General features: G+C 36.5%; 1 protein-coding gene across 1 annotated transcript; it reads left to right on the top strand.

The window, feature by feature from the left end:
• Positions 1-11,250: 11,250 nt before the first annotated feature.
• Positions 11,251-12,783, top strand: LOC127987892 (cytochrome c oxidase subunit 7C, mitochondrial-like). Its single transcript, XM_052590329.1, has 3 exons — positions 11,251-11,419; positions 12,373-12,510; positions 12,697-12,783. Exons 1-2 carry the CDS (start codon positions 11,345-11,347, stop codon positions 12,487-12,489), a joined length of 192 nt encoding a protein of 63 aa, XP_052446289.1. The 5' UTR covers positions 11,251-11,344; the 3' UTR covers positions 12,490-12,510; positions 12,697-12,783.
• Positions 12,784-13,167: the final 384 nt, after the last annotated feature.

Genomic DNA, 13,167 nt, shown 5'->3' with positions numbered 1-13,167 from the left:
CTCATTATCAGTGTATGACTTTGCCTAATTATTTTTCTATGAATGTTCACAAATATTTTAGTTAAATTAACTTTTTTTTCATTTGGTAAATCTGACGTTTACATTTTACAGTATATTACTGTTTTTCCTTGACTTGAAGGCAAAAAACTGTAGAAAAACATTTTTTTGCTGCACTGTTAAAAATCGCTGTAAAAAAACGGCCAAATTTCGACAGTAAAATACTGTTTTTCATTTAAACAGTGCATTCTGGGTAATATTCATCGTTTTCGAGAAGTAGCCTGCTGCTATATATCGTAAAATAACAACATTCAAATTCGACACTCAGCGGCTGTGTTTCAAATCACACCCTACACCCTCATTCACTATTCCCTACATGAGTTTACTAATATAGTCCACCTGACAGAGAGAATGAACACTAATGAGTGAATTCAGACAATGATCAACAGCTGCTGTTAATGAGTAGAATCACTGAAGAAAAAAAAACATAACAAGACAAACACATGAAATACAACTGACTTCAGCCACAGCCTTAGATGAAATCAACTGAACATTTAAACGATCAACAAACAGCTTCACCAACTTCACACATTACTAACCAGACTGACTTTATTTCTGTCAGATCAGAGAACAGAGATCAAAAGATTTATTGAGAATTATTGAGAATTAAAGAGATTTAGATGATAATGTTACTGTTTCATTTAGCGTCACCATTGTGGAGATCAGTGTTTGCTTTAGTTGGGCTCCTGACCATTGACTTTTACACTTTACATTTTGTTTTATTGCTGTGTTTGTATCTTTATGGTACATCTGTTACAGCAGCATTATTTTGATAGTCAAGTGATTATGGTTGTTTCTAACAGGCATGGTCTACTAGACTGACTTAAAGTGTTGCTATAATAATCAAATATTAATTTGGTGTTGAAATATTTGAGTGAATGACACTTCAATTTAGTAAGATTGAAAAGTAGTGTGATAACCAGTATTTATGGATTTAACGACTAGTTTTAGTTAAAAAGTATTTCGGGCAGCAGTCCCCACAACACTCAAAGAGAGAAATCAACAATCAGCATATGAATCTCAACAATGGTGACAATCAAAAGGTTCATGATGCAATGCATGCTGGGTACCAGCACAGGATAAAACTCATCCATGATTCCCAGCATGCATTGCGGCATGAATAAATTATGCCCCTGAATTGTTCACTTATTTTCTTGAATTCTTATGTGCTTATAATTTTGCATTTGTTTTAAGTTTTAGTAGCATGTGTTGTGATGTTCAGAACTGATCTGTTCATTTATTTTGTGGATTGTCACCATTGTTGTGATTCATACGCTGATTCTTGATATTTCTGTCTAAATTTCAGCAAAGGTTTTTTTTTATTTATTATGAGTGACATTTTCTTAACAGTCTTTCATAACTTATGGCTCAGCAGTGTTCCTTCTCATGCTGTAGTATCAATATTCAATAAGAGAAGAGATACGGGATTAGATCAGAAATAATAGCATTTGTTCTTGTCAATCTATAAACAACAATATCAGATTTTTTTTCTTCTGTGTACTTTTGTTTTGCTATAACAGGTTCCAAAGGCGCATTGTTACAGCATAAAAAAAAAAAAAAACCTTAGTTGTTGAAAAGTCACGTTCAAGAGCCCAACTAAAGTAAACACTGATCTCCATCATGGTAGTGAAAAAAACACCTAAACCTATTTAACTCTCCATAAGTTCTTCTGTAGACATCTGACAGAAATAAAGTCAGTCTGGTTAGTAATGTGAATCTGGTGAAGCTGTTTTAGTAGTTGTTTAATCAGATCTTGAGAGATTTGATGTATTCTTTTATTCAGTTGATTTTCAGTTGATAAATTAATGGTTAAGAGCTGTAAATTAACAGTACTTTACTGGCACCCCTGCTGCCAGAAAATTACTGTTATTTAACGGCAACATTTTTTACAGTGTACCCTTAGGGAACCATGGTTACATACGTAACCTGGGACTTTCCTCTCAGGGAACTCAAGAATGCACACTGCGCCATACTAACAAGTCCCTGGTGAGTATATGTAAGACAAGAGCACTTGGGACCCTGGGGGGACTCTGTGGATATAATGCTTGCACTGAACAATGCAGATTTAGCTTCTCCTGGTTAGCTTCCTGCGATGCTTCCTGGGATGGAGGAGGACAGAAGGCTTGCAGCATTATTGGCCCTGGGCATAAAGGTGGGCTCCTTGGGTACATAGCCTCGGTTAAAGGAAGGCCCTAATCAAGCCCGGGGCAAATTCCAAGCATTGGGGAGAAACTGACAGTGCCTTAGGATCCCCTGTCCTGTGAGGATTAGGGTTGTGCACAAATCCAAATACCGTGTTCAGAAAGGAAATAATCCTTAGAGGGAATATATATGAGATGGGGGAAAAAATATTACAATTCTTTCACTTGCAATTATATTTTTCAGCAATTATATTGTATATAAATTGCTGGCATATTAAAATGCGGGGCATTGAAATAACTTCAATAACTTCAAAATAATGAGATCATCAGTACTTACCACACATTTTACAAGATGTTTGTCAGTAGTGCTCAGGATCTGCAAATCATTCACCATCATCCTATCAGTCATCATTCCTTAATCAACCCCAGCTCTTTCATAGGAGCGAGGACAACATCTCGAAGCAGAATCACCTGCTGATGAGCCTGTGCTTATCATTGATGTTATTCAGTAGACTGATACCCTGGAGTCGCAGAGGAGCCAGAGCAGCATCCACACACTTGGTGAAAGCGCATGGTGAGAGTGATAGGCCACAGGGAAGAACCCAATATTGGTATGCTTCGCCCCTGAAAGCAAACCTGGAGTGCTGGAATGCTGCTGCCTGCTTCCTTGCCAATGCCAACAACAATGTTTACAGCATCACAAAAGAGGCCAGTAGGCAAGAAGAATCTGTCATTGTCTTACAACTTAGACAGATTCAACTACAAATGTCTCTATAGCAACTAGGGCTGCCATTGAATGGCCAATGGTTCTGGCTATTTTCTTTGTAGCTCAGAGAAAAGATTCATGGCCCAACATGAAACTGCAGGGCTGTGGAGCCAGGATGAATAGGGATTATATCACAACCTTTACACCTCAGTGTGGAGGTCAGGAGAAAAAATGGAAGGCCCTGGCCCTGATTCTCAGATGGCTGTGTCAGGTGCACTTTTAAGCTTCCTGGTTGCTCATGTCACCTTGCTCGTGATGTCTCGCTTCTCCATTGGACTGATTCCACAAGTGCTTCAGAACATTCCAAAAGTGTTCCAACATAGCTTGAGTGGGTGAAGATTTTGGTGTAAGCTTTCATTATCAGCATAAGCATTAATAAAGAATGAAGTCATTTAATGTTTTGCACCGGTAATCTCATGATGTTGTCATGGGGCAGAATATAAATAAACTTCAGGCTAATAAATGCTGCCACTGTCTCTTTTTCACAGTTGCAAGGTATTAAAAACATCAAGACATTAATATCCAGAATAAAGGGGAAAATAGAAGAAATTATCTGAACAGCTGCAGAAATTAATCAATTGTGAGTCAGTCCTTCTGTCGTGTCTTTCTGGTATCTTCACCCTCTGTTAAGATTATAATTCAATAAACGAATGGAGAGCTGAGATTTTTTTAATGACATACTTTATGATCCAGTATTTTCTATATATCTCTATCCTGATGTCCAAACCCAACCCCCAAAGGTCTTTCTGAATATATCAAATGATTATATGTCATCCCAGAGCTTTGCTGAACGTGCATTTTATCTGTAAGCCAGACCTTACAAGTTCAAATTCAAGGTTTATACACTGTCAAATGGACAGAAACCTGGTCAGAGATGCAGATGTTGTGGAAGCAGTGGTTTATAGCAGTTCAGAAGATGTAGCACTATCTGTGTTGTAGAAAAATAAAGTACACACATTCTGAAGCAAACTAATGTTGCCCTGATAAATTTCTCAAAGGTTTTGATTACTTTTATAAAATTACTTTTACTAAATGTCCTGTTTTCAGTTCTCACTTTATAGGGAAAGATCATCCCCAAAAGCTAATTCTGTCATCGTTTACTCACCCTCATGTTAATCCAAACCAGTTTGACTTTTCTACAGAACAGATAAGATGTTTTGAGTGCTGGACAAAAAATAACATCGAGACATATTTAAGATTATCATCTTTTGTGTTCCACAGAAGAAAGAAAGGCATGAAGGTTTGGAACAACATCAGAGTGAGAAAATGAAGACAGAATTTACATTTTGGGGAGAACATTTATTTTAAACCAGAAACTAAACGACTCTTTTCTCTCTTTGACTGCAAGATGTAAAGTGATTGATGGGGGAAAAAAAACATATGTTTAATGTAAACTTCTCAAAGTGGCTGATTCAGCTTCAGCTCTGCTTCATTTAATACTGCATCAGCTGGCAATGGCCTGGCAATGCATTAAACTTATGTCTATTTCAATACACTTCTCCCATAGGGCCAGGCTTCTGCCCTGCTTTGAGGCACCATCATTCACTAATTTTCAAAGGTTGAACCTGATGGAAGACCCCTTAGCCAGGGCCAGGAGCAGAAATCAACTTTAAATCAATCCTATTTTCTGTACTGAATTGTTATTATTATTCTGATGCAGGCTTGGATTTTCACAGGCTGTTCCAATGGATTTCAGCTGTTCAAAATACACAATGACCATCTCTCCAGGCTTTACTCATATTCCTTAATTCATTATTAAATTCTATTTGAATTTTGTAGGAGGGCAATGTGTTTCACTCAGCATGCAGGCATATACAGTAACTTGAACAGCACAGCAGAATATGGAATAGACCTTTGTGAATCTTAACACATTGATTGTTTCCATGGCAATGAACACAAGTGTCATGTGCACTTCATGAAGTTGCAGATAGATTCACAGAAGGGTGAATTTAAGGTTGATGGGTTGCAAGAAAGCAGAAAGTGCACACAAAGAAAATGTGTATTTATTCATAAAAAAGAAAATAAGTCACACAAATTGCTTTGATAGATGGCATAGAGAATGTGGCTTTGCAAAACCTAACTCCAAAATGTTCTAAGCGAATTTAAATTAGTTCACGATCACATACAGTGCTGATGTATCAACATGTAAGGTGAGGTAAATATAAGGATATAGTACAGTGCATTTGAGATATCTTAAACATCTCTGGTTGTATGTGTGTGTGTGTGTGTGTGCGTGCATGCGTGTGTGTGTTTCAAAGAAGAAAGAAAAATAATGTCACAAGTTTGGAATGACATGAGGGTTCACAGAAAAAAAATACAAATTACAAAAAAAAAAATTCACTCTAATAATCACTCTAAAATTACTAGTAAATTTCAAAATGAATAACAATTAAACTTCAACATTCAACTAAACTCAAAATTCTAACGTAGAGAGACTGATATATTTGATGATTGTAAAGTGTATTCCAATAATGTCTTTCATTTGCACTTGTTTTGTTTTATTTTAAATATTTTTTTCTACAGAGTAAGTACATTTTTGTTTTATACATTTTTATTCTATTTACCCTTTAAGAAAGCTAACATGGTAATAGTTTGCTTACCAGAGACTTAGAGTCTCAAACTGTTAAGATTATGTCATGGCCGCAATGCTGCATCACTGTGAAGTTCGACTCATGAAATATTTCTGATCATAATGCTCAGGTGGCCCTAAGTTAGTGACAGCCACAGACAAGTCTAAGAAGTGCTTGGCCATCCTGTTGGCCTGGGAACACAAGACATAGAAAAGAAGTAACAGCCTATGCAAAGGACTACACTGGGGCATCCTCACTGCTGAAGATGGCAAGTTCTGTAATGCTTAGTGGTCAGGCGATTAAAGGACAAGAGCATAGGAGTTTAGTCAACAGTGAGGACTCTAGGGGTGACATGCTGTTGTCTGGATTTGCACAGCATTAAGCAGGTTGATCTTCAAATCATTTACATGTTTATCCTTTCAAATGGATTGAGCTTTCAGAAAGATCTTTATAGCTGTTAAACTCTCGGTGGGTTCAAATAGATGTGGTACTGTCATCAAAGATCTACTTCTGTTGGTCACAAATTAAAATTCAAGCATTTTTTACATCAAGCAGACATGAAAGTCTGTATACTTATTGCACTGCCTGACTACATTGACTACATTTAACCATTTTAAACAAATTTAACAAGAGTAAAACTCAAAATATTTAAATTCATAATCACTGCACAAACTTTCATATCTATATGTGTGTGTATTTTGAACCTATCAACAATTAATCCTCTACAATCCTCTACAAATTATTTTTGTTTTTATTTCAGCCAGTGTTTTAAATATGAATGTAACTGCATTGAAGTCCTGCCATATCCATCTTTAAAGAGAATGTGACAGGCATCTTAAGTTTCTGAAGCTCCAAAGTAACTTCCTCAGGGTCCTGTGAGTTCACAGTGTGAGCGCATGCCTTTTCCCTATTTACTTAAGAGAGCAGCTGCATGTGCAGGTGGTTGGGGTTTAAAGGGGGGGTGAAATGCTCGTTTTCACTCAATATCCTGTTAATCTTGAGTACCTATAGAGTAGTACTGCGTCCTTCATAACTTTTATTATATTTATAAGAGAAAGATAGTCTGTACCGATTTTTCCCGGAAAAACACGAGCGCCTAGAGGCGTGACGTGTGGGCGGAGCTAAAGAATCACGAGCGCCAGTAGGCTTTTGAGTTGAGCGCGTCTGGAAGCTGTGACACAGATCCAGAGGCTGAAATTTAACAAGAGCAGCATCAGCCAAGGCTTCTCTATGTGGTATGTACTGAAACTGTATATATTTGCTTAGCGGTTTTGGAAAATGACTAAGTTCCACTTTGTCGTCTTTTTTTTTTTTTTTTTTAAGCTGTACATGTGGAAAGTGCAGTTTGATGACAACATCGCATGTTGTTTACTTGATGTGCTTACGCACTGATAGCTAAGTTAACAACACAGAGATATTTGAAGCAGTTTTACTCGTGCAGTTTGATGACAACATCACATGTTGTTTACTTGATGTGCTTACACGGCGATAGCTAAGTTAATAACACAGAGATATTTGAAGCAGTTTTACTCACCGCCTGCGGTTCCAACACACGATCGTGACCCTTTTTCGTTAGGATTGCATTATCCTTAAGAAATAAACGATGTGCAAATCCAGCGTCAACCTGGGCCTTGTTTGTAAAACAAGCATCTTCGAAATGCAGGGGAACAAACACAAACACTTGCACAACTCCGTTGATGCTCTGTAAAAATAAACTCCATCCACTGGTCCCTTAATGCTGTTTCTCTTTTGGTAATCTGTGCAGGGTTGTCTTGCCCTGGCAACCAAAAACGCACTCCTTTTGTGACATTTCGCGACGCTCTCGCTCTGATCAGTGATTGTCTGTGCACAGCCTCTCTCTGCTCTGCTCTACTGGAGCGCGCGCTCTTCCGGCAGACGCGCCCTTAGCACCCATATAAGGAAATTCCGCTCCATCTAACGTCACACAGAGCCATACTCGAAAAAAACTTTCCGAAACTTGTGACAAACCGGAAGGAGTATTTTTGGAACAGAAATACTCCTTCAAACGTACAACTTAATTTTTGAAACTTTGTCCATGTTTAGCATGGGAATCCAACTCTTTAACAGTGTAAAAAACTCAGTATGCATGAAATAGCATTTCACCCCCCCTTTAAAATGTAACTGTGTTTAAGCAGTCTATGAGGGGAGAGGGCAGAGAGTGGCTAATCACTTTAATTTTTAGGAAGGATCCAGTGCTGTCATGGAGGTCATGCAGGTCTATTTTAATTTATTATTTGGGGAGGTGAGCAAAAATTAAATTCTCACATTCACCTATGCATCTCTAAGGAGGTCTTCAAGTAATGCCGAATTCAGCTCATGAATGGAGTTCTCTTCCAGTATTAATTCCATGCTGTGATTCAAAAAGTACAAGTTAATGCAAAATGGAAAAGAAGCAAATATATATATATTAGGGATGGGAAGATTCCCCGATTCGCTCGGTGCATCGGCTTAAAAAGTTAAAGATGCGATGCATCGGTTTAAAAAGTGTGCATCGGATTCAAATTGGCTTTTGTATCGCGATGCATCGTTTCTAACATATCTGCATCGGTAAACCCAGATTTATTTCTTTATAATTATTAGTAGATAACTATACTTTCATTATTTAGAAAAGGAATAATATTTTTAGATTGTTTTCACCCTTCTAAACTGTTTTTCAAGCACGTCTCTCTTCACTGTTGCGTGATGACGTAAGCCTTTCACAACACCACAGAGACCGGGGCGTGTCAAGAAAGTCACATAGATTAACATGGCAGAGGTAGAGCAGTTGCATCCTCCACCAAGTAGTTACAAATCCAGTGTGTGGAAACACTTTGGCTTTTATAAGAAAGCTGGAAATCTTGATAAAACCCATGCAATTTGTAAAATATGTCGTGCCGCTATAAAATATACAGGCAGCACGACAAATCTGACAACACACCTGAAGCGCCGACACGGTGTGAGTTTGGAGACGCAGGCCGCCTCCTCCTCCTCCTCCTCCTCCTCTCACTCGGATTTAGCCGAACCTGCCACTGCTAGCGGGACGCATGGTGAGCAAACGATCAAAACTTTTTTTCAATCGAAGTTGCCTAACAGTTCTGCTCGGATCAACTGATATTTCTTAAGAAAAACCTTAAAAGAGCATATTTAAGTTAAATTTAATCTGATGAGTCTGGTTTACAGCAGCCTGTGACTGCCTATACTAGTTTATTTTTTTTTCATTATTTTTTTTTTTACATTTGAATACAGTTATGAAATAACTGACAATTTTTTTTTTTGGTACTTCATATTATTATTGGTTATGTCAAAATAGCACCTGTTTTCTGTTCACTGAGTAAGCCTGTCTGCTGAAAGCACATTCATCTGCTAGCATGTTATGGAACTTTTCTTCAGTTTACCTCTGAGCAGCATCCTTAAATTGTTTCGTGTTAAATGTTTGAGCTTTTAAAAGTTTAAGTAGGGACAAAACAGGAAAAAAAATTTGGTTTTATTTAATATTTTTTTTGCACTACCAAAGCCTATTTGTATAAGGGTCATGCACTACAAATCAGAAGGCACTTAAGTTAATTTATGATTTGTTGTCTGAAACAAAGAAATAAAAGTATCTGTAACATAATGAAATGCATATCATGATTTGTTTCATTGCATCATACCGCATCGAATCGTGTTGAATCGAATCGAAATCGGATCGCACTGCATTGTAACAGAGGTGTATCGTATCGTATCGCATCGCTAGCTGCTTCATGTATCTTTAATGTATCGTATCGTTGGCTATGCATCGAGATGCGTATCACATCGGCCTCAGTTATGGAGATGCACATCCCTAATATATATATATATATATATATATATATATATATATATATATATATATATATATATATATATATATATATATATATAATGACTTTCAAAGCATCCCCTTTTGGTGGGTTAAAGGACCATTGGTTCGCGCAATTACACAAACGAGAACAAATCTGGCTTCAGTATCAGAGTAAACAGGAGTTTCCACAAAAGTGTTGGCGACGCAATGGGAGAGTCTGTTCAAAAGGGAACTGATATATATTCATTGCCTTGAGGTTTATGGCAGTTCAGAGCAGATTAATCCTTTATTATTTTAGCCATTTGCTGATTGACAGCAGATAAAGCTGGTTGCTGCCCAGTTTAAGACCTTTGGCTGATGGATGCAGCATCAGTAAGGAGGGCAGGCAACTATGTGTAATAGAAACCAAAAATGAATACTCAAACACCCAGGATAACATATTCAAGCACACTGTGGCTATGGGACAAACAAGCTGTCGTGACAAGAAAATTCTTATAAGGCTGAGGGCTGTGAAGGTGAAACTTTCAGTTGCTAAGTATGTTTTTCACAGTGAAAAAAGGTTTGAGCTGCATTTCTAATATGTGGAATACATCAGTTGCACCTGTATTCTCTTAATTTTGACCAGTGACCTATTCTCCTTTCAGGTTCCCCTAGTCTGAAGCATAATGAAATGTATTAAAGAAACAGTTTTGTCTAAATACTCATTTAAAGCCATTTGATGTGGGTCTAACAAACTTAAACCTACATATGATGTTTTGAAAATATTATTTGGTTAGTCTATTTTCGTCAAATGAAATCTTGCAAGACTTGGAGAGCTGTTCTCCTTGACATGAAAGAAATGAAAAGCATACATTTTTATATTCTTCTCCATGTGTATGAATGTATTGAACAACTGCTGAATATAGCCCAAAATCATTTTCATTGTCTGTTACAGGACATTCTTCATATCTATTGCATAATCCAAGGGTAACATAGGACAGTGGAGGATCAGTGTTGTTTCCCAGTGTCACTCTTCCACTACATTGAGGAACTTTGAGTATATATGAAAAATAACCAGGAATATTTTATTGTCAAATTGCCCAGAATATAGGAACTGATCTGAAAATAATCACATTCCAAGCTACCTAAAGATTAACTAAATATTCAAACTCTACAAAGTGCTCCACTCCTAAATTTTTTACTGTACTGTAAACTTTTTATGCTGCACAAATATGAGTATAAATGTATTACATACAGTTTTTATTACACTAAATCTAGTGTTAAAGAACAGTAAATTGCTAAATGAAAATTCTCTGATTATTTACGCATGTAATTTTTTTTAGTTATATTGCACTTTATTCACCTTCTTTTTAACATTGTAGTGGCCACTGGTAACTTTCAAGTGCTTTTTTTTTTTTTTGTACAAATCACTTTGCTGCTTGATATTACAGGTATTTATACTGGTATTTATTATCATTTTTTTATGTATTGCCATGATCATATACACAGTGGTTTGCAAATAGCATTCAGCTCAAACCTGCCCCAAACATACTTAACTTTTGTGTGTGTGTGTGATCCTGAGGACCTTGATTAGCATCTTATATTAGCATAAATACCCTATCTCTCTTACGCACTGCAAAATATGGTGCATATGAGTCTGCAAGATATGTTAATGAGAATGAATTTACCTCAATGATCTGTGATAACTAACTAGCTAAACTAGCCTATTGTATAGCCAATTTAAAAAAATCACAGAATGTATAGCGAAATTATGGATATTGTTAATTCAATCTGCAAATACTGTGAAATTCACTCTTTATTCACTCTTTACACTGATTTATTTATTGCTCAGTGTAAGTGACTTTTGAGGCGTCTCCTTAAAAACGACATTTCCCATAATCCCTCGCGGCGTGACTGTTACGTTGCCCATAAGACTGTTCGCCCTCTATCCAGGAAGGTCATTGAGAGAAAAGAGGATTCTGAGCAGTTCTTACACTTCAACAAACAAAAGATGCTTGGACAAGCCGTTCGACGATTCGCCACTTCTGCGGTCCGCTCCAGTCACTATGCGGAGGGACCAGGAAAGGTAAGGAGATATTAGGGTATGAGCAAAATAAGTCGGTTCTTGTTTAAGGCTTCAACGCCTGTATGACTGTATAGTCCGGTGTTCATGCGGAAGCCCGACAGGATGTCGTTTTAAGTGTTTAGTTAACAGCGATCTGCTCTGTTTGTACATAGTTGCGCAGCGCTTAAGTTTATATACATTAACGTAACAAGGCGTTAAACAGGGATTGTGATGACCCTGCAATGCTGGAGTGTATTTAGTTTAGCTTAGCTTAGTTTAGCATGTGTAGCTTATCAGGCCACTTATTTTACGTGAAGGGTAACGTTCAGTGACTTTTCAACATTCGTGTACTTAAGGATTCGTGAGGTTTTAATTTAATTATGGTACAATAGTGTTTAATGTCCTTCAAATGGCAAAAGTGCACCTGCTACTTTATATTACACAGGGATCCCACGGTCGTGGAAATTGGTAGTCTTATGTTATGATAATTAATTATTAATATAGTAAATAATTTTGTAGTTATGTTTAGCTCCTAAATATTTAAACTAGCTATAAACTGATCTTTGTGATTTATTGTCCCTCTATCTATCTATCTATCTATCTATCTATCTATCTATCTTATCTATCTTAAGGGTGTGGGAACTTTTTAAATTAGCTATATACATTGATGGCAAATTAATAAATTATAATAAATTATTAAATGAATTGATAAATTAATTTAAATTAAGAAAGCATGTCTTTAATGATAAAATCAAGTTATAGACCAATTCTCATTATATATATATATATATATATATATATATATATATATATATATATATATATATGTATATATATATATATGTGTATATATATTTGTGTATATATATATATATATATGTATGTATGTATGTATGTATGTGTATGTATGTGTATTTATGTATGTTTGTGTATATGTAAATCAAATTATATTATATATTGCATTTTATTTGCAGAACTTGCCATTCTCTGTAGAGAACAAGTGGAGGCTTCTTGGCATGATGGTGCTGTTCTTTGGCAGTGGATTTGCCTTTCCATTCATTGTTGTTAGGCATCAGATCCTGAAGAAGTGATGCTCCTACCAGTCAAACATTGTAAGTAACTTTGTATATTGCACATTCTGAACATGTTCTTCATGGACCTTTAATGCTCTTTATCTTCATTAAAGTTTAAACACTGCCATATTGTGAACCATTCCGAACAATAACCGTTTAATAATTTAGGATGCCATTTTTTTTTTATTTTCCTCTTACATTGCTCCTTTGTGTGTTGTTTTTCAGGTCAGTGTGGTTCTTGTGCAACGCAGCTCTCAGTTTCTTCTGGTATAGATCCTGTAATGTTTGTTGTAAATAAAATGACCAAATAGATTACTGTGTTTTTCTCATTCTTTATCGCATGCTTTTCTGAAACCTAAAACCATAGGCTGAAATTCCTCAAATGATATAATCCTGCTTCTAAATATATACTGAGGTTATTTTAGTCATATAGTTCAGACTTTTGTTTTATGTTGTGAACATGTTATCTCTACAGTCAGTGTGACTTTTGAAAGACCTCTTAGTGTAAGCATTTATGTATTACTAGAACACTAGGCCCTTGAGAACAAAGATGCTATCTTTGCCGGTGCCAGAATGCTAAGGTCACACGGAGCAGGCCATTAAAAACCATCCATCCCTAAATCATAGTCTGCCAGATCGTATGATAATTCTTCCCTGCACATAGGCCCTGATTAAAACAAAGCAGAGCCATCAAAA

Source organism: Carassius gibelio, chromosome A5 (assembly GCF_023724105.1).
Source record: "Carassius gibelio isolate Cgi1373 ecotype wild population from Czech Republic chromosome A5, carGib1.2-hapl.c, whole genome shotgun sequence".
Classification (NCBI taxonomy): domain Eukaryota; kingdom Metazoa; phylum Chordata; class Actinopteri; order Cypriniformes; family Cyprinidae; genus Carassius; species Carassius gibelio.
Note: the sequence above shows the minus strand (reverse complement) of the source record. Positions and strands in the feature narration are given on the sequence as shown.